Here is a 20,292-nt window from a genome sequence, read left to right as displayed (position 1 = left end):
TTCTGTGTCCTGTGATGAATCCGAATTGGCCTCGTCGACACATGTCAACCACTTATGTTCTGTATGCCATATGAGAGCGCCTTGTTCCTCGGGCTAGGGGAATCAAGGGACAGCTGAGCCATCCGCCTCTGGGGGTCCCGTCCTCCAAGAGACGAGTTTCCTACCGCTCCATACTTCTGCACATGCGGGTAACCCAGTTTATGATTATTCCTCCCGGAGGTTGCAGCACATTTTTGCTTCAACGTATTTTTTCCGATTATTCGTCCAGGTGTTTGCGATTGTGCTCGTGCCCTATTGTCCCTGGTCTCCCGCCTTGGGGAGGGCCTCTACAGTTCCCTACAGGTGTAGCTGTCCCTGAGTGTTGTGCCTTTCATTACAGAATTGCGCGCCTTCGCGTATTACTCAGACATGTTTTTCAGTTATTAAATTACCCTTTCCTTATCGGATATGGGAATTTTCAGTCTGCTAATTCGAATGGTACACCTCATTAGACTTGTGGGGATGATGTAATATCCTGATTGTTATTTTATTGAGATCTTTCCCAGTTTATTGAAGATCATGGTTGGTCCTGCGTGTAGGCCTGTTTCTTCTTGGGTGTTAACCTCCGGGTTACCTTATATTTTCTTTTTATCCGATAGGCTGTTTATTTGGTTTATTGTTTCCTTTGGGAACCTTCTGGGATTGATACTCTGTTACTTCTTTGGAAGTTGTTTTGGACATGTTAGTCCTATGTTAAAAATGTCTGTTTTCTTTTACTCCCCTCTGAGGGAGAATTTATGCAGCTTGCCAGTTAGGACCCTGGGTGCAGGCTGGTCCTGTTGGGTTTGGTTCTGGCTTGTGGCTGTTCAGACACGTGGGGCTGTTCTGCTTGGCTGGTCCGGTCGAGGTGCTGAGTGCTCATGTTATTTGTTTTACATGTTTCAACTAAGCATTCGGGAGGACCTGTGGGTCCGTGAGGCAGGAAGGATTGTTCAGTCCTTGTAGCCTTCAATCATGGATGACTGGGTCAGTGGAGTTCCGCTGCGTCACTCTCTCTTACGTCTGGTATTATCGGACTCTAGAGTTTCCTCCCCCACGTAGTGGAGGGTTGGAGGGCTTAGCGCCTTCTTACCGCTGTTTGAGCGGTTTGGCCTTCTTTTTTTGAGGCTCTGGATTTGTCCTTTTTTGGACTTGGTCCATCAACAGCTAGTAGCTTGAATAGCTGCCTAGCATGCGTAAGGTTTACAGTTTGAAACCAGTTTCAGCTCTTTTCGCACCTTGAATGTGTACTCGCACGCTGTTTAATGTCACTAGCTGCAGCTATTGCACATTGACCGTGTACTGTCTAGCTGAGTTACAAGACCTTCTTGGTTTTCTTCCGTTCTCTCCGGGAGAGGGTTGAACCCTGTGGGGACTTTGGGCTTAGCACGGGATTACCCGGAGCTGGGAAGGTTTTGCACCTTTTCTCCCTATAATCCTCTGTTTGTATGGAGTTTATGTGGAGACTAGCCCTGCTTGAGGGGTTTTGAACTAGAGGTATCCCTTGCTTTGTTGTCCTTTGACTGTTTGAGAAGTCTAGGGTCGTAATACGACTTTTATCACCTTGCTCCTTGGAGCGTAGGATTTTAGCAAGGGGTGGTTCCTTCCTTCGGTTGGGACTTACGAGTTTTTCTCGTTGTCCAGTTATGGGTGTTACTGGAATCTTAGCCCTAAGGGCTGGTTTGGGGTTCCTCAGTACTGGGAACTTGAGCTATGTCCTTTACTCATTCTACCTGACCTGGTCATGATTGGCCAGGTTTTCTGAGTGGCCGTTGCTCATTAGGCTTGATGCGCCTTAGGGTTGGATACCCTAGGTCGGCTTGCTAGGGTAACCCTTTGGATTCACTGCTCTGCAGGAGAATGGGTTTGCAGTGTCTCTGCTGCATCCGTTACATAGGGGATGTGTGTTAGCAAGCTATTTTTGGGGGGGTCTTTCCAAGGACATCTGTGTTGGGGATTGATAGCTCCTTTAGCCAATTACTTTGTGCCTGGCATACAGATGTTGCCCTTCTGGTTCCATCCCTTTTCTTAAGGGGTTATTCTCCTTCTTATGGAGATGTAGTCCCTTTCTTGGGGCTTCTCCTGGATCAGGAGGTTGGAACTGTGGGTTAACCTTTCGGAGAGGGGTGTCTCTCTGGGTTGTTACGTTCCATCTGGAGTCTTGCTGGCTCCAAGTTGAGACTTTGTTGGGCCTTTTGCTAGATCCTTTGGGTCTACGGCCTTGTCGTCTGTTTTCGGAGTCGGGTTGTACCTGTGCTCTATAGGGATGACTGTGGCCATTCTTCTGCGTGTTCTTGAGCTGGTTTAGGGGTTCTTCTATTCCCCTGTTTCGGATCCGCTGATGACGGCTGGGTGTTGGGTCTGAGAGACGTCAGGATCTAGGTGGGCATAGTTGCTAGCTCCCTAGGCTTACAGGCAGCGGGTCTAGGATTTCACCTCCTTCGGGCTCTGGGTGTAACCTTTTTTCTTGGGGGGCCTCGATTGAGGTTCTGTGTTCCTCTTTTGGAGACCTGTGTGTAGGTCTGGCGGCTTAGGTTGCCTAGAGCGTGTCCTCTGGCTGGGGGTTGCTTTTTGCAGTCTGTTCTTTTGTTGGCTGCTTCTACTTACTAGCAAGTAACCTCTGTGTCGTCCTAATGTTGACTCTGTGTTCTAGACTAGGGTTTTTTCATCTGGGTCTGTTACCCGTTTTTTTGTTTGTTTTTTTGTTTGTTTGTTTTTTTTTTTTTTTTTTTTATGGTTGGATACTTTTGTATCTATGTTCAGACGCTGTGAGGACTATGTCTTCAGTCGTCTTTCAGTACTTGCATGATGCTAGAGAGCAGACTTTCTCTGTCCTCTATGACCGATATTATCCCGGGTTCCGCTCGGGTCCAGATTGGTCTAGGCGTAGCCTCCTTTCTGTTTGGGCCTATTTGGGTCTTTGTGAGCTGGGCTCACTATTGGAGGTTTCCTTTTATGGATTGTGGTGACCTTTTTTTGTTTCCTTCAGTTCTCATTTGACTTGTCCCCTTGGGAGTTGAGGCTGGTGTTCCCCTCATTAGTGTGGGGTGAATGGTGAGGGACTGACTGTTGGGCGACGTTTCCTGGAGGACTGTTGGCTCAGTTGAGTCCGATATGCGATCTCTAGATGGCTTCTGGACAATCTGCGGGTCAGTATCCTTGGGGCCTTTCCTTTTAAGGTTTTTCTTGGCTTCGGACGTAGCATTTTTTTTTTTGGTAGGGGTTCAGGCCTGGTGCCCTCAGTATGGGCCTCCTATTATACCCTCCCGTCTTGGCATTGTGTCCTCTATAGCTGGGTATTGTTTTCCCAAAAGTAATGAATGCAGCTATTGACTCTTTCCATTTAAGAAGAAAATTATAAATTATGCTTACCTGATAATTTTCTTTTCTTCTTCTGATGGAAATAGTCCACAGCTCCCCACCCGTAATTTTTCTGTGGGACGTCTTTATTTTATTCTTCTGGCACCTTTTACCTGATATTTCTTCTACTGTTCCTTGTTCCTCGGCTGAATGACTGGGAGATGAGGGGAGTGGGAGGAGTATTTAAGCCTTTGGCTGGGGTATCTTTGCCGCCTCCTGGTGGCCTGGTTCTTATTTCCCAAAAGTAATGAATCCAGCTGTGGACTCTTTCCATCAGAAGAAAAGAAAATTATTAGGTAAACATAATTTGTTATTTCTTTCCAGTGGCAGGGAGAGTCCACAAATTTATTCATTACTGTTGGGAATACAACACCTGGCCACCAGGAGGAGGCAAAGACACCCCAGCCAAAGCTACTGTCATATGCAAAGGTTTAGGCACCCCTGACAATTTCTATAATTTATAAATAATTGGGTGTTTGGATCAGCAATTTCATTTTGATCTATCAAATAACTGAAGGACACAGTAATATTTCAGTAGTGAAATGAGGTTTATTGGATTAACAGAAAATGTGCAATATGCATCAAAATTAAATTAGACAGGTGCATAAATTTGGGCACCCTTGTAATTTTGTTGATTTGAATACCTGTAACTACCTAGCACTGATTAATTGAAACACACAATTAGTTTGGTGAGCCCATTAAACCTTGAACTTCATAGACAGGTGCATCTAATCATGAAAAAAGGTATTTAAGGTGGCCAATTGCAAGTTGTTGTTCTCTTTGACTCTCCTCTGAAGAGTGGCAACATGGGGGCCTCCAAACAACTCTCAAATGACCTGACAACAAAGATTGTTCAACATTATGGTTTAGGGGAAGGCTACAAAAAGCTGTCGCAGAGATTTAAGCTGTCCGTTTCCACTGTGAGGAACGTAGTGAGGAAATGGAAGACCACGGGTACAGTTTTTGTAAGGGCAGAAGTGGCAGGCCAAGTAAAATATTATAGAGGCAAAGGATGGTGAGAACGGTCAAAAACAGCCCACAGACCACCTCCAAAGACCTACAACATCATCTTGCTGCAGATGGTGTCACTGTGCATCGTTCAACAATTCAGCACACTTTGCACAAGGAGAAGCTGTATGGGAGAGTGATGCGGAAGAAGCCTTTTCTGCACACACGCCACAAACAGAGTCGCTTGAGGTATGCAAATGCACATTTGGACAAGCCAGCTTCATTTTGGAAGAAGGTGCTGTGGACTGATGAAACAAAGATTGAGTTATTTGGTCATAACAAGGGGTGCTATGCATGGCGGCAAAAGAACACAGCGTTCCAAGACAAACACTTGCTACTCACAGTAAAATTTGGTGGATGTTCCATCATGCTGTGGGGCTGTGTGGCCAGTGCCGGTACTGGGAATCTTGTTAAAGCTGAGGGTCGCATGGATTCCAATCAATATCAGCAGATACTTGAAAATAATGTTGAGGAATCAGTCACAAAGTTGAAGTTACGCCGGGGCTGGATATTTCAACAAGACAACGACCCAAAACACTGCTCAAAATCTACTCTGGCATTTGTGCAGAGGAACAAGTACAATGTTCTGGAATGGCAATCCCAGTCCCCTGACCTTAATATCATTGAAAATCTGTGGGGTGATTTGAAGCGGGCTATCCATGCTCAGCAACCATCAAACCTAACTGAACTGGAGGTGTTTTGCAAGGAGGAATGGTCGAAAATACCTTCATCCAGAATCCAGACACTCATTACAGGCTTTAGGAAGCGTCTAGAGGCTGTTATTTCTGCTAAAGGAGGCTCTACTAAATATTGCTGCAATATTTCTGTTGGGGTGCCCAAATTTATGCACCTGTCTAATATCGTTCTGACGCATATTGCACATTTTCTGTTAATCCAATAAACCTCATTTCACTACTGAAATATTTCTGTGTCCTTCAGTTATTTGATAGATCAAAATTAAATTGCTGATCCAAACACCCAATTATTTCTAAATGAAAATCATGGAAATTGTCAGGGGTGCCTAAAGTTTTGCATACGACTAAGTATCCCTCCCACATCCCCATCTCCTCCAGTCATTCTTTGCCTAGTAAACTAGGAGGTTGGCAAGAAGGTGATCTGGAAATCCTTTAATGGGTAGTTACACTGCAAGACAGGGCTGGGGTTCACAGAGTAGCCATGTAATTCTCTTTGTCAGATTGGTGAAAGTCAGCTGCTAAATGTCGCAGGGAAGCTTCTCTGTCCTCCTTCCAGCAATTTGTGCTAACACCCCCTTTGGCAACCAGTGTAAGCTGGTCACTGTCAGATGTGGATATAAAGCTGTCAGACCTGGAGGTGCTGTGTCTGCCCCATATTAGGACCATGTAGGGTAAGTCCTTATTTCTTTCCATAAGGCAGGGAGAGTCCACAACTTCATTCCTTACTGTTGGGAAATATAACACCTGGCCACCAGGAGGAGGCAAAGACACCCCAGCTAAAGTCTTAAATATCCCTCCCACTTCCCCCATCCCCCCAGTCATTCTTTGCCTTTCGTCACTAGAGGAGGATGGCAGAGGAGGAGAGGATAGCACACTCAGGTCCCTGTCAGAACACCGTGGCAAGGCTGTCACACTTGAGAGGCTGTATCTGTTTCACAGCATAGAGCTTGGAGGGTAAGTCTGCTTTATTTTACTATTTAGCAGGGACTCTTATTATTAGCGTCACAGTGTGACTCCTCATAACCTCAATAGGATCAAGGGTTAATATCTCCTTTAATTCAGAGATTAGTTTGTATTCAGAGATTCGTTATATGTACTGCTTTGTTCTCTAAGGAACACATTGTGAAGGTTTGGGCTCAAATAGACTGCATACTTTTTGGCAATAGAACAGGCAGGTTTCACTTTTGTTTTTGAGAGTTGCACAGCTTCTAATAGCTTTGCACTCTTTTTCTTATAGCAGGGAAGGTCCATTCTTGCGCACCACGTAATTTTGTGCGGCTCATTACGTTTCCTTGCAATCTTACTGCAGGGACTCTGGCAATCCTACGGAAAGCAAAAAGCAAGGGGTTTCTTTTGAACTTAAAGTGCAGATCTAGCCTAAACCCACTGATCGTACTTCTCACAAGGTAAGATCCAACTACAAAAGCAGAACAAAGAGTGTGGGTGGTGCCTTCCAACAGTCTGCTATACGTTCGAAAACTCAAAATAGACCAAATCTTGCTATTAATCTAATTATACTATTTATGATAGCTCCTGGTGTAATACAAGGTCTTACATTAATTGAGATAGCTTCTGGTGTAATAAGATGTCTTATATTAAATGATATACTTCATAAATATCTACCACTATTCCTACAAAACTTCTAATAAAGAAAATTAAAGCTATCTAGAAATCCTTCCTAGGCTTAAGGTACCAAATATTAACAAATATTAAGGCTTCAAGTACAGATTAAAATACAAATATTTAATTACTTCATATACAAATATTTAATTACTTCATTGAAGATTGTAAAAAAACAATATAAAATGCCTACAATATCGACACCGGTGCCTAAAACTAAATAAAAAATTGCACAATGAAGTGGACTCTAAAAAGCGTTATTCGCTCGAGATAATGAATTTATACAAAGTACACCATATCCTACCCCTTACTGACAAGAGGCATAAATGTCACAATAAAGGCCAATATTTGCAAACAAATTTTAAAAGGGCCCAATAAACTCAGCTTGAGTACATTGAAACATCGGTAACATTTGTATATTTGATAAATTACAACTTAGGCTGATTTATATCCTCTCTGAGTAAGATAGGAGCGGATCTTTAAGACTTCTTTATACAAAGACAGTCTCGATTGGAAGGCGATACTATGTATCAATGTTCATATATCACTTGGATTTTTTTTTTAACAAAGGCAGTCCCGATTTATAATGTATCAATACTTATTTCCCACCTCTGTTATATTGATATCAAATTATCCTAGTGGAGAGGCATCAAAAGCACTTTGTAATGGATCAGTTGGTTATTAGGGTTATTATATTATAAAGTCCTGGACACAATGTGTTTTCCCCCGTTCGTCGTAAGTTTTTTCCTACGTCAGATCGGTTATCCTCCAATCACGGCTCAAGCTCATTTTGGAGTATAAAAAACATTGTTTTGAACGTTTTTTCTTATTGCAGTAAAAAAGTTACATTTTAAAATTTAAAGTGACAGTAAAGTTTTTTTGATTAAAATATTTTTTTGTTTTCATATTATTGCATTGTGTTTATTGTGCTTCAATATGGACTCAGGAGACTTGCAAAACTCTATTTGCTCCTTAAATGTCTTGATGCTAATGTGGAACCACCAATCCCTTTTTGTCCCTCATGCATTGAGGGCTGAAAACGGCAGAGAATTGCTTTTTACTGAGCAAAGCCTTTCTACTACAGATACTTCTCAAAAGTCTACCGAGGATGGTCCAAGTAGGCCGCAGCTTTCTCCCCATATGTCCCAATCTATTACGCCCGCTCAATCAGTGTCCTGTACTCCTGCTTTAGGGCCCACAATCACTCTAAAAGACATGGCTTCCCTTATGTCATCTACTATCAATGATGTGTTGTTGGCCTTTTCCCCCCTACAAGAGGGTAGTCGTAAAAGGAAGGCTAGACAATCTATAAGTGAGGGTGCAGAGGCTACCGATATACCTTCCCAACCTGAGGTGGAAGGCAATGAGGGTTTATCTGAAGGGGAAATTTCAGATGCAGGGAATTAAATACCTCAAGTAGATTCAGAGGTGGTGAACTTTAGATTTAAGCTGGAACACCTCCATATGCTATTAAGGGAGGTTTTACTTACACTAGATGACTGTAGTCCCAAGCTAGTGGTGGCTCCTACAGGTACCGACAAATATGTTGATATTCCTGCCTTTTCAGAGGTTTTTCCGGTTCCCAAGCGGACCTCGGAAATACTCGCTAAGGAATGGGAGAGAGGACTGGTATTCCTTTCTCTTCCTCACCTATGTTTAAGAAAATGTTCCCAGTAGAGGATACTTTTAAAGAAATGTGGCAGGCTATTCCTAAGGTGGAGGGCCCTATCTCCACCCTGGCTAAGAGAACCACTATTCCCATAGAGGATAGCTGTTCGTTTAAAGACCCTATGGATAAAAGATTAGAGGGTATACTTAAGAAACTTTATGTACATCAGGGACTTCTGATGCAACCTACTGCCTGTATTATTACCGTCATGGGTGCGGTGGCATACTGGTTAGACAATCTAAATGAGTCGCTTCAGTCAGAGACTCCCTTGGAGGAGATACAAGACGAGATAAAAGCTATGAAACTCGCTAATGCCTTTATTATAGACGCTTCTTTGCAGGTCTTTAAGCTGGCAGCTAAGAGTTCGGGTTTTTCGGTCCTAGCCCGCAGGGCCTTATGGCTAAAGCCTTGGTCCGCGGATGTGTCTTCTAAGACTAAGCTCCTTTCTATTCCTTACAAGGGTAAGACCTTGTTCGGACCTGCTCTGAAGGAGATCATTTCTGATAACTCGGGAGGTAAGGGCCATCTTCTCCCACAGGATAAGAAGAATAAACTTAAAGGACGACAGACTAATTTTCGTTCCTTTCGGAATAACAAAGGAATTGCTTCCTATGGCTGGGGAAGCGGTTACTTTGCGTTTGCCCTCCTTCGGGGAGGTTTCAGAATACAGTGTACATGAAGCCCCAGGAGTCCTTCTCGTTTTATGAGGGGTTCTGCCCTTCCTTGCGTGCAAGTGGTCTTGGGACTGGCTTTTGGTACTGGGACGCTGTAGTTCAGTGTCCTATCTCTCTTGTTTGGGCGTGGTCCTTCTTTGGAAGGGAGCTGTATAGGGGTTCTCGGATCCCGAGCACATAGTATTTCTGCCTTGGCTTTGTGATAGCATTTTTCCTCTGAGGTGTGGTTCAGAGAATTTTGTATTCTTTTTATTCGGACGTTGCCAATCCTTTTGGACTGGGTCCGTTTCCTCGGAGTGGGGGTCGGGGATCTGGCTGCTCTGTTGAGCCTTGACCGTGTACTTCCAGTTGCTGCAAGTCTATGTGGCCTAGGGAAAATCTACCCTGCCTAGTAGCTGAAGGCTTGGAGTTTGAATCCTGCTGTGTCAGCTTTCTATCCTGGTTCCTGCCTTCGGTGGGGGGTTCACAATGTTTCATCCCTCCACTGGTTTTCATGGGCTGCTGGTGTTGGATGTTCTTCTAAGGTCTGGAATTTTTTTGGCTTTCTTTGTGGGATGGTCTCCCACGTTGGCATAGGGTCAGCTTTGCTGCCTTGAGGCTGGAGCTCCTTGTTTAGAGGTGGCTGTGTGTTTTCACTGGATAGCCTTTTATTCTCTGATATGATATAGTTTTTTTTTTTCTAATTCTTGTCTGCAGGCTCTGAATTTCTTCGGTTTTGTATGCTCCTGTGTTTAACTAGTTTTAGCGGTTGTATCCGCTAGACTATGGTTCTTTGGGGAGCTTACGGATTCCTTGGAGCACCATAAGTCGTATGGTGTTGTTGTGTCAGGGATCTGAGGGTAGTCCTTGGTTCTTCTTGTGGTCGCCTTTTCATAAGTGTGGAGTGATTCTGGTGCTTGCCCTTCTAGGGAGTTAATTTCCCTGGGCGGTTGTCTTTAGCAACCTTGGGTTTGCTTTAGTTGTTTTGAGGTTTTTCTTACCTTAGTTGGTGGTCCTTTAGATATCTTATGGTCCTCCAATTTTTTTCCCCCTCGGGGTAGGTGAAGGTTCTCTTCCTTCGGGTTGGGGCTTAGTTCCGTGTGATCAGAAAGCCTGTGGGATTTGGTTCCTCAGGGGTTTTTCTTTGCTCAATGGATCTATGGATCCGAGTGGTCTCTAACACGGCCTTGTAGGTTGTTTATCTGATGGGCAGTTACTTGGTCCTTCAGGTTTTTAACCCCTTGTTTCGAAGTGTTAGTTTTTTTATCTGGTGTTGGGTAATTTCAGGCTGTGGTGCCCTTCAAAGGGGCTGCCTTCTGTACCCGCCCTTTGTTTGCATTCAGCGTCCTCTATAACTTGGGTATTGTTTTCCCAAAAGTAATGAATGCAGCTGTAGACTCTACCCGTTTAAGAAGAAAAACATAAATTATGCTTACCTGATCATTTTCTTTTCTTCTGATGGGAAGAGTCCACAGCTCCCCCTCACATTTTTACCTATGGGGCAGCCTTATTTTAGTCTTTATTCTTCTGGCACCTTTTTCACCCTGATATTTCTCCTACTGTTCTTTGTTCCCTTGGCAGAATGACTAGGGGATGAGGGGAGTGGGGGAGCTATTTTAAGCCTTTGGCTGGGGTGTCTTTGCCTCCTCCTGGTGGCCAGGTTCTGAATTCCCAAAATTAATGAATGCAGCTGTGGACTATTCCCGTCAGAAGAAAAGAAAATTATCAGGTAAGCATAATTTAAGTTTTCTGTTATACTATTTTGTACAGGAAATCCGTATATTTATTTCTCTCCTATGGGGATGATTTTTATCTGTCTGTGACATGTATGTTGTCCTATTTTATGTATAGGGACTTATATTATTTGTCTCATATTGAGGTGATATTTATTAATATATGTGACATTAATTGTCCCATAGGACTCATATTTGTCTGGGACATAATATTTTGTTCAATGTTATATATGAATTTATGTAAAGACCCTAGTTCTTTTTGGGGTCTGTGAGGATTATTTACCCTTTCTCGTATTGAGGAGATTTTTTCTTATGCTTGTGACGTCTTCTGGCCCTAGGTCATCTGTTTTTCCTTAGTAATCTTAGCAATCTTTTTGGACGGTAGTATTCTAAAGGTTAGCTTAACTGCCTCACGGGTGGAAGGTGAATCTGGAAAATTAGTTCCATTTACCAGGGTATGTTTTCTAGGGATAATCATAGTCTCGATCTCCTTGTAGATTTCCATGTCAGAGGACAGAAAATCCAGTCTTCTTCCAGCAGGTCTTTCTCTTCGGTCTTCTGTCAGTTTGCTCGTTTCCATTTGAGTCCTCTACAGTTATTCATGCTCAGACAATGGAACGGAGACCTCTTGAACCTTCTCAGAAGATAGTCTTAGACTTCCAGACAAGAGAGTCTCTGTCCTGGTGGCTTTCTCAGGACACTGAGACTATTTTTTTTCTGTGGCTTATATCATCCACCATGGAGGAACTCGGAGCTCCTTAGCGGTGAAGGGGGTGACTCGCTTCACTTCAGTGGGCGGAGTCTGACAATTATCTTTATGCCATCCATATCCCAGGGGTGCACAACTGGGAAGCGGATTATCTGAGCAGGTTGACTTTCATCCTGTGGTGTGGGCCGTCATCCGGATGTATTCTCAATGATAACTCTCAGGTGGGGAGATCCGGGGTTGGATCTGATGACTTTTTGTCTAAACTCCAAACTTCCAATATACGGATCAAAATCAAGGGATCTGCAGGCAGCTCTGGCAATTCGCCATCGCCAGCTTGGCCTCGCAGAATTTGGTTTGCGGATCTGGTAAAGATGTCGTCCTTTCCCCCATGGAATTTGCATAATAGGAAGGACTGTTTGGAGATTGAACGTCTAGTCTTGTCTAGACGAGGTTTTTCCAAAGAGGTATTTGATACGATGATTTAGGCTCGTAAGCCGGTAACTCCCAAGATTTACCATAGGGTATGGCGTACATACTTTTTCTGGTGTGAATATAGGGGTTTCTCCTGGAGTCAGGTGAGGATTCCTCTCATTCTTTTCTTTCTTCAGGAGGCCTTTCAATTATTTTGCACAAACGTCTGGCTGACATACCAGATGTTCATTCTTTTGTTCAGGCCTTAGTCAGAATCAGGCTTGTGTTTCAGTCTGTTGCTCCTCCATGGAGCCTTAATCTTGTACTTAGAGTTCTGGATTAGGCTCCGTTTGAGACTAAGGCACTCAGTTGATATTAAATTCTTATCCTGGAAGGTTTTGTTTCTTCTCGCTATTTCTTCTGCTCGTAGAGTCTCAGAGTTTTCAGCTCTGCAGTGTGATTTCCCCCTTACCTTATTTTTCACGCGTATAAGGCGGTCCTCCATACCAAATTAGGATTTCTTCCTAAGGTGGTTTCGGACCGCAATATCAATCAGGAAATTGTTGTTCCTTCGTTCTTTCCTTTTCTAATAAGAGATGTCTGTTACAAGACCTGGTTGTTGTGCGTGCTCTGAAGTTCTATCTGCAAGCAACTAGAGACTTGCGTCAATCTTCTGTCCTTTTTGTGGTATTCTCTGGTATCCTAAGGCCACTTCTTCTGTTCTTCCTTTTGGTTGAGAAGTGTCGTTCGGTTGGATATGAGCGAGATGGACAACAGCTTCCCGACAGGATTTCGGTTTATTCCACTACGGCTGCCTCTTCTTTCTTGGCCTTTAAAAATGAGGCTTCTGTGGAACTAATCTGCAAGGCAGTCACTTGGTCCTCATGCATACTTTTTCCATAGTCTACATTTTTTGCCTTTTTTGGGAGGAAAGTTCTTTAAGCGATGTGCCTGTTTAGATATGTCTGTCTTGTTCTCCCTCCCTTCCATTCCCTGTCCTCTAGCTTTGGTATTGGTTTCCACTAGTAATTGGAATGAATTTAAGGACTCTCCATGTTATTGGAAAGAAAACAACATTTATGCTTACCTGATAAATTATTTTCTTTCTTGACATGGAGAGTCCACGATCTGCCATTAATTTATTTTTAAGATAGCTTTTGTCATCTTCTAAACCTCAGGCACCTCTGTAACATTTGTGTCCTCTTCTCTTTCCATATTCCTTTGACTGAATGACAGGGTTTATGGGAAGTGGGAGTGATACTTAAAGGGACACTGTACCCAAATTTTTTCTTTCGTAATTCAGATTGAGCATGACATTTTAAGCAACTTTGTAATTTACTCCTTTTATCAAATTTTCTTCATTCTCTTGGTATCTTTATTTGAAATGCTTTATTTAGATGCTGGCCCATTTTTGGTGAACATGCTGGGTTGTCCTTGCTGATTGGTGGATAAATTCATTCACCAATAAAAAAAGTGCTGTCCAGAGTACTAAACCCAAAACAAGCTTAGATGCCTTCTTTTTCAAATAAAGATAGCAAGAGAACGAAGAAAAATTGATAATAGGAGTAAATTAGAAAGTTGCTTAAAATGGCATGTTCTTTCTGAATTACAAAAGAAAAATTTTGGGTTCAGTGTTCCTTTAACAGCTTTGCTGGGGTGTTTTTTGCTTCCTCCTGGTGGCCAGGAGTTGAATTCCCACTAGTAATTGGAATTAATTTGTGGACTCTCCATGCCAGGAAAGAAAATAATTTATCAGATAAGCATAAATTTTTGTTTTTACAATTGTTTGTGTCATGATTGCAGAAGCGGTATGTAAATAATTTCAGTGAGAAAATATATATTTTCTTTAATACGATCGCATTTGGCGGTGAAATGGTGACTAAAAACATACCAAAATTGGCCTAGATCAATACACTCAATACACTGGGTTGTCTACTGGAAAAAAATAATAAATAAATATATATATATATATATATATATATATATATATATATATATATATATATATATATATATATTATATATGTGTGTGTGTATAGTTTTGATGGTTCCTGTTTGTGTAAAAAGTATTTTCATATGCGGGGGAGGGGGGAAGGTCTCTGTTTGTTTTTTGCTATACACCCACTTTTATACTGGATTTTTATGTCAGTATCTGTGCATATTATTCTTTATAGTAGTGTCTATTACATGCAGCTATATAAAAATTGTGTATACTTTCCCTTTAATTTAAAGTGACATTAAAACCAATTTTTTTTCTTTCATGATTCAGACAGAGCATTGAATTTAAAATAACTTTTCAGTTCACCTTATCAAATGTATTTTGTTCTTTTGGTGTCCTTTGTTGAAAGGGATACCTAGGTAGGCTCAAGAGCTGATGATTGGTGGCTGCACATATTGCCTTAAGTTATTGGCTCACTCAATACATTAACCTAGCTCCTAGTAGTGCATTGCTGCTTCTTCAACAAAGGATACCAAAATAAGGAAGCAATAGAAGATCATAGAAGTAAATTGGAAAGTTTTTCAAAATTGGGTTTCATGTCCCTTTAATATTTTAAGGGGGGCTTCCTTTTGAGTGTATTGTCCCTTTAATTTGCCTTATAACTTGGCTTCTCACTTTATTACTTTTTTTTTCACAGCATTTAATATACAGGATACTCACTCTTTGCATGTATTTTACCGACAGGTAGTTGACTCGCAGCTGGTTTGCCTTATGAACGAGAACAGCATTGACTACATTTCCCGCTTCAATGACCTCGCCCAAGAACTCTCTGCTCCAGAACCTGTAAGAAGGGATCCTGCATTAGAAACAGGAGCCTGCGGGACTGGACAACCAGTCTGTGATTTTTCCTAAGACTTCATCACCTTTCCGATTCCATATCTTATGTCTGATGATCTTAAGGAATAACAGAACTAGAACTATATCTCTGTCGAAGAACCGAGTGCTACATTTTAAAATGACACCTCTGGTCCAATAAGAGTTCTCGCACATCAGCTGACGTATTCACCCTGGATCCGAGCATTCTGTGCTATCCTTACTCATGAAGGATTAGTTAACCCTTCATATTATCTACAGTAGAAAGATAGACATGTTACGTCTTGCTGGCACTGAATCAATTTGTAACATGAACTAAATTTACTTTGTTATTATATGAGTAATATTTTTCTGTTGGGCTAAAGGACCCTGCATTGGCATCTTTTTCTGCTTCTGTGACAGCCTTTTTTGTCATCTGTGATGACCGTTTAGGATCTATAGTATAGGACTACTGAAAACAAGGTGCTGCATCAATTTGATTACCTTTTGCTAACTGCTGCTTAGTTGATAGGAATTAAATACCTGCAGTGACAGAAGGTTAATGTTTCTTTTGTAAATAGGTGGTCGCTTTATCTCCCCTGGCGGGTTGATTCAGGAACACCACTTTTTCTCTATTATATTAAAGGTCCAAAACTTAATAGTGAGATTTAACCGACAGGTGGGCAACTTGCACTTCACTTTAATTACACACTTTAGGATGTCTATGTACGCTTGTGAAAGTGACTAAAAATAAGTTATGTGAAAGTTACTAACAACCCTATCTGTTATTTCGGAATTTGTCCTCTTTCCTGAAGATCAACCATATGAACACATAGTAATGAGGGTGACGCTCATTTGATTTGTGTATATGCGTGTCTTTTCTATATCTGTGTATTATATATTTGTTTAATATATAATCACACATTAGATATATTCTTATATACACATTAGAAAAAATGTGCAAAGCATTGAGCATATAGGATTATTGACCCTCCAAATTCAAGAGGATAAACCTTTACAAAAATGCATTACTCTGAGAAATATAAGCCATATTTATAAGAGACATTAATTCAGACTTCATTGGGGCTGGTGCAAAATATGCAATTTGTTTGTTTTATTTCTATGTTGTTGTTTTTATGGATAAAGCTATAAAAAAAACGTTGGCACTCAGAAAATAAATGTGTATTGAAATATAAGGTTATAATTAAATTGAAGAAAAGGATTTAAAAGGGGTGTCTCCCTTTTAATGAGCAGTGTTTTATTTGAACACAGTTTTCACCGCTAACTGTTCCTCTGTAAAATAAATAGATGTCTGTCAGCGTTTCAAAATGCAATTAGTAATACTTTAGAGTTATAGCATCTGACATGGCAGCCCGCATCAAACAGGAAACAGAGGGTGTTTATTTCAGGATTACCACCTAACACTTTTCAAGGGGGATTCTTTAAAACTACCTCTGTAAACTTTTGAAATCTCTCACACGAGTTGTGAAAATGTTTGTTTACTTTCCAGTTAATAAACCTCACCAAATAAAAAAACTCAGTGAAAACTGACTTTATCAGCATTTGTATGTCCATATAAAAATGAAGATTTCAGTACACTTTCTATTTTTCATTGTTCTGTTTGTGTATATATCTATAAATATATAAATATATGTATAGTGTCTGTATAAAAGTATCACAAACGTCTTTTACCTCTTGGTTTTCCAGAGTGGGTTTAATGGCGCTTGTTTTGTACAATATTGTAAACTTAAGTTATTTACTCTTTCCATTCTTTGGAATGATGGAATTTTTGTTTGGGGGAGGGTGGAACCTGGGTTATTTAATGATAAAGGATGCTGTTTAATACTTTTTGTTTTTAGCTTAAGTCTATTGCAGGCTCCTAGCTAAGGCAAAAAGGACTAAAACTTCCTTTGGCAAAACTTTTCAGATGGTTTTGTAAAATCATTTTTTTCTTATTGTGCATAAAGTTGAACTCTTAAACTAGTCTGTGTTTCGTTGTGTTATTTTTCTCTACTTCATACTCTTGATATAAAATACAAATCACAAAAGTGTAAGTGTAACTAAACTCTTTCTTTCCAATGGCATGGAGAGTCCACAAACTCATTCATTACTGTTGGGAATTCAACACCTGGCCACCAGGAGGAGGCAAAGACACCCCAACAAAAGCTATAAATATCCCTCCCACTTTCCATATTCCCCCAGTCATTCTTTGCCTCTGTAACTTGGAAAGTGGCTAAGATGGTGCTCTGAAGAAATTTGGATTAAGTCCTTTAATGGATAGTTTGGACTAAGTCCTTTAATGGACTTATTTTTGGATTAAGTCCTTTAATGGATAGTTTACCTTCAAGATAGGACAGTGGTTAATGCTGTGTCCATGTAAACCTCTTAGGAAGAGTATTGGTAGCTGTTTGCTGCTGGATGTTGCAGGGATTTTCTGTCCTCCTTCCAGCAATTGTGCTAACACCCACACTAGTGTTAGCTTATACTACTTTCCTTTCTACCTCAGGACCCTGTCAGAAGTTGGATGAAGCTGTCAGACCTGAAAGTGCTGTGCCCTGGAGGGTAAGTCCTTTTCTCCAACATAGGTGTGTCCGGTCCACGGCGTCATCCTTACTTGTGGGATATTCTCTTCCCCAACAGGAAATGGCAAAGAGCCCAGCAAAGCTGGTCACATGATCCCTCCTAGGCTCCGCCTACCCCAGTCATTCTCTTTGCCGTTGTACAGGCAACATCTCCACGGAGGTGGCTTAGAGTTTTTTAGTGTTTAACTGTAGTTTTTATTATTCAATCAAGAGTTTGTTATTTTAAAATAGTGCTGGTATGTACTATTTACTCAGAAACAGAAAAGAGATGAAGATTTCTGTTTGTATGAGGAAAATGATTTTAGCACCGTAACTAAAATCCATGGCTGTTCCACACAGGACTGTTGAGAGCAATTAACTTCAGTTGGGGGAACAGTGTGCAGTCTCTTACTGCTTGAGGTATGACACATTCTAACAAGACGATGTAATGCTGGAAGCTGTCATTTTCCCTATGGGATCCGGTAAGCCATGTTTATTAAGATAGTAAATAAGGGCTTCACAAGGGCTTATTAAGACTGTAGACTTTTTCTGGGCTAAATCGATTCATTATTAACACATATTTAGCCTTGAGGAATCATTTATTCTGGGTATTTTGATATGATTATATCGGCAGGCACTGTTTTAGACACCTTATTCTTTAGGGGCTTTCCCTAATCATAGTCAGAGCCTCATTTTCGCGCCGGTATGGCGCACTTGTTTTTGAGGACAGCATGGCATGCAGCTGCATGTGTGTGGAGCTCTGATACATAGAAAAGTCTTTCTGAAGGCATCATTTGGTATCGTATTCCCCTTTGGGCTTGGTTGGGTCTCAGCAAAGCAGATTCCAGGGACTGTAAAGGGGTTAAATATAAAAACGGCTCCGGTTCCGTTATTTTAAGGGTTAAAGCTTCCAAATTTGGTGTGCAATACTTTTAAGGCTTTAAGACACTGTGGTGAAATTTTGGTGAATTTTGAACAATTCCTTCATACTTTTTCGCAATTGCAGTAATAAAGTGTGTTTAGTTTAAAATTTAAAGTGACAGTAACGGTTTTATTTTAAAACGTTTTTTGTGCTTTGTTATCAAGTTTATGCCTGTTTAACATGTCTGAACTACCAGATAGATTGTGTTCTGACTGTGGGGAAACCAAGGTTCCTTCTCATTTAACTATATGTATTTTATGTCATAAAAAAATTTAGTAAAAATGATGCCCAAGATGATTCCTCAAGTGAGGGGAGTAAGCATGGTACTGCATCATCCCCTCCTTCGTCTACACCAGTCTTGCCCATACAGGAGGCCCCTAGTACATCTAGTGTGCCAATACTCCTTACTATGCAACATTTAACGGCTGTAATGGATAATTCTATCAAAAACATTTTAGCCAATATGCCCACTTATCAGCGAAAGCGCGACTGCTCTGTTTTAGAAAATTCTGTAGAGCATGAGAACGCTGATGATATGGTTTCTGAAGGGCCCCTACACCAGTCTGAGGGGGCCAGGGAGGTTTTGTCTGAGGGAGAAATTTCAGATTCAGGAAACATTTCTCAACAAGCTGAACCTGATGTGATTACTTTTAAATTTAAGTTGGAACATCTCCGCGCTCTGCTTAAGGAGGTGTTATCCAATTTGGATGATTGTGATTATCTGGTCATTCCAGAACCACTATGTAAAATGGAAAAGTTCTTAGAGGCCCCGGGGCCCCCCGAAGCTTTTCCTATATCCAAGCGGGTGGCGTACATTGTTAGTAAAGTATGGGACAGGCCCGGTATACCTTTAGTACCTCCCCCCATATTTATAAAATTGTTTTCTTATAGTCGACCCCAGAAAGGACTGATGGCAGACAGTCCCCAAGGTCGAGGGGGCGGTTTCTACTCTACACAAGCGCGCCACTATACCCATAGAAGATAGTTGTGCTTTCCAAGATCCTATGGATAAAAAATTAGAAGGTCTGCTAAAGATGTTTGTTCAGCAAGGTTCCCTTCTACAACCAATTGCATGCATTGTCCCTGTCACTGCAGCCGCGTGTTTCTAGTTTGATGAGCTAGGAAAGGCGATTATTAGTAATTCTTCTTCTTATGAGGAGATTATGGACAGAATTCGTGCTCTTAAATTGGCTAATTCTTTCACCCTAGACGCCACCTTGCAATTGGCTAGGTTAGCGGCGAAAAAATTCTGGGTTTGCTATTGTGGCGCAGAGCGCTTTGGTTAAAATCTTGGGCAGCGGATGCGTCTTCCAAGAACAAATTGCTTGACATTCCTTTCAAGGGGAAAACACTCTTTGGCCCTGACTTGAAAGAGATTATCTCTGATATCACTGGGGGCAAGGGCCACGCCCTTCCTCAGGATAGGTCTTTTCAAGACCAAAAATAAACCTAAGTTTCGTCCCTTTCGCAGAAACGGATCAGCCCCAAGGGCTACGTCCTCTAAGCAGGAAGGTAATACTTCTCAAGCCAATCCAGCCTGGAGACCTATGCAAGGCTGGAACAAAGGAAAGCAGGCCAGGAAACCTGCCACTGCTACCAAGACAGCATGAAATGCGGGCCCCCGATCCGGGACCGGATCTGGTGGGGGGCAGACTCTCTCTCTTCGCTCAGGCTTGGGCAAGAGATGTTCTGGATCCTTGGGCGCTAGAAATAGTCTCCCAAGGTTATTCTCTGGAGTTCAAGGGGCTTCCTCCAAGGGGGAGGTTCCACAGGTCTCAGTTGTCTTCAGACCACATAAGAAGACAGGCATTCTTACATTGGGTAGAAGACCTGCTAAAAATGGGAGTGATTCATCCTGTTCCATTAGGAGAACAAGGGATGGGGTTCTACTCCAATCTGTTCATAGTTCCCAAAAAAGAGGGAACGTTCAGACCAATCTTAGATCTCAAGATCTTGAACAAGTTTCTCAAGGTTCCATCGTTCAAGATGGAAACCATTCGAACACTTCTTCCTTCCATCCAGGAAGGTCAATTCATGACCAAGGTGGATTTCAAGGATGCGTATCTACATATTCCTATCCACAAGGAACATCATCGGTTCCTAAGGTTTGCATTCCTGGACAAGCATTTCCAGTTCGTGGCG

General features: G+C 41.7%; 1 protein-coding gene across 2 annotated transcripts in view; it reads left to right on the top strand.

Moving 5' to 3' along the window:
* CRAMP1 (cramped chromatin regulator homolog 1) overlaps positions 1-16,650 on the top strand; it is a 205,516-nt gene extending 188,866 nt beyond the window's left edge. For both annotated transcript variants that reach the window (XM_053694749.1, XM_053694748.1), the window contains exon 21: positions 14,560-16,650. In XM_053694749.1, the coding sequence (XP_053550724.1) occupies positions 14,560-14,727 (168 nt within the window). In that variant the 3' untranslated portion in view covers positions 14,728-16,650. The remainder of the gene's footprint in view (positions 1-14,559) is intronic.
* The last annotated feature ends 3,642 nt before the right edge of the window (positions 16,651-20,292 follow it).

The sequence above is a fragment of the Bombina bombina genome, chromosome 11 (assembly GCF_027579735.1).
Source record: "Bombina bombina isolate aBomBom1 chromosome 11, aBomBom1.pri, whole genome shotgun sequence".
Lineage (NCBI taxonomy): Eukaryota > Metazoa > Chordata > Amphibia > Anura > Bombinatoridae > Bombina > Bombina bombina.
The sequence above is the reverse complement of the archived record's forward strand: the minus strand, read 5'-3'. Positions and strand labels throughout refer to the sequence as shown.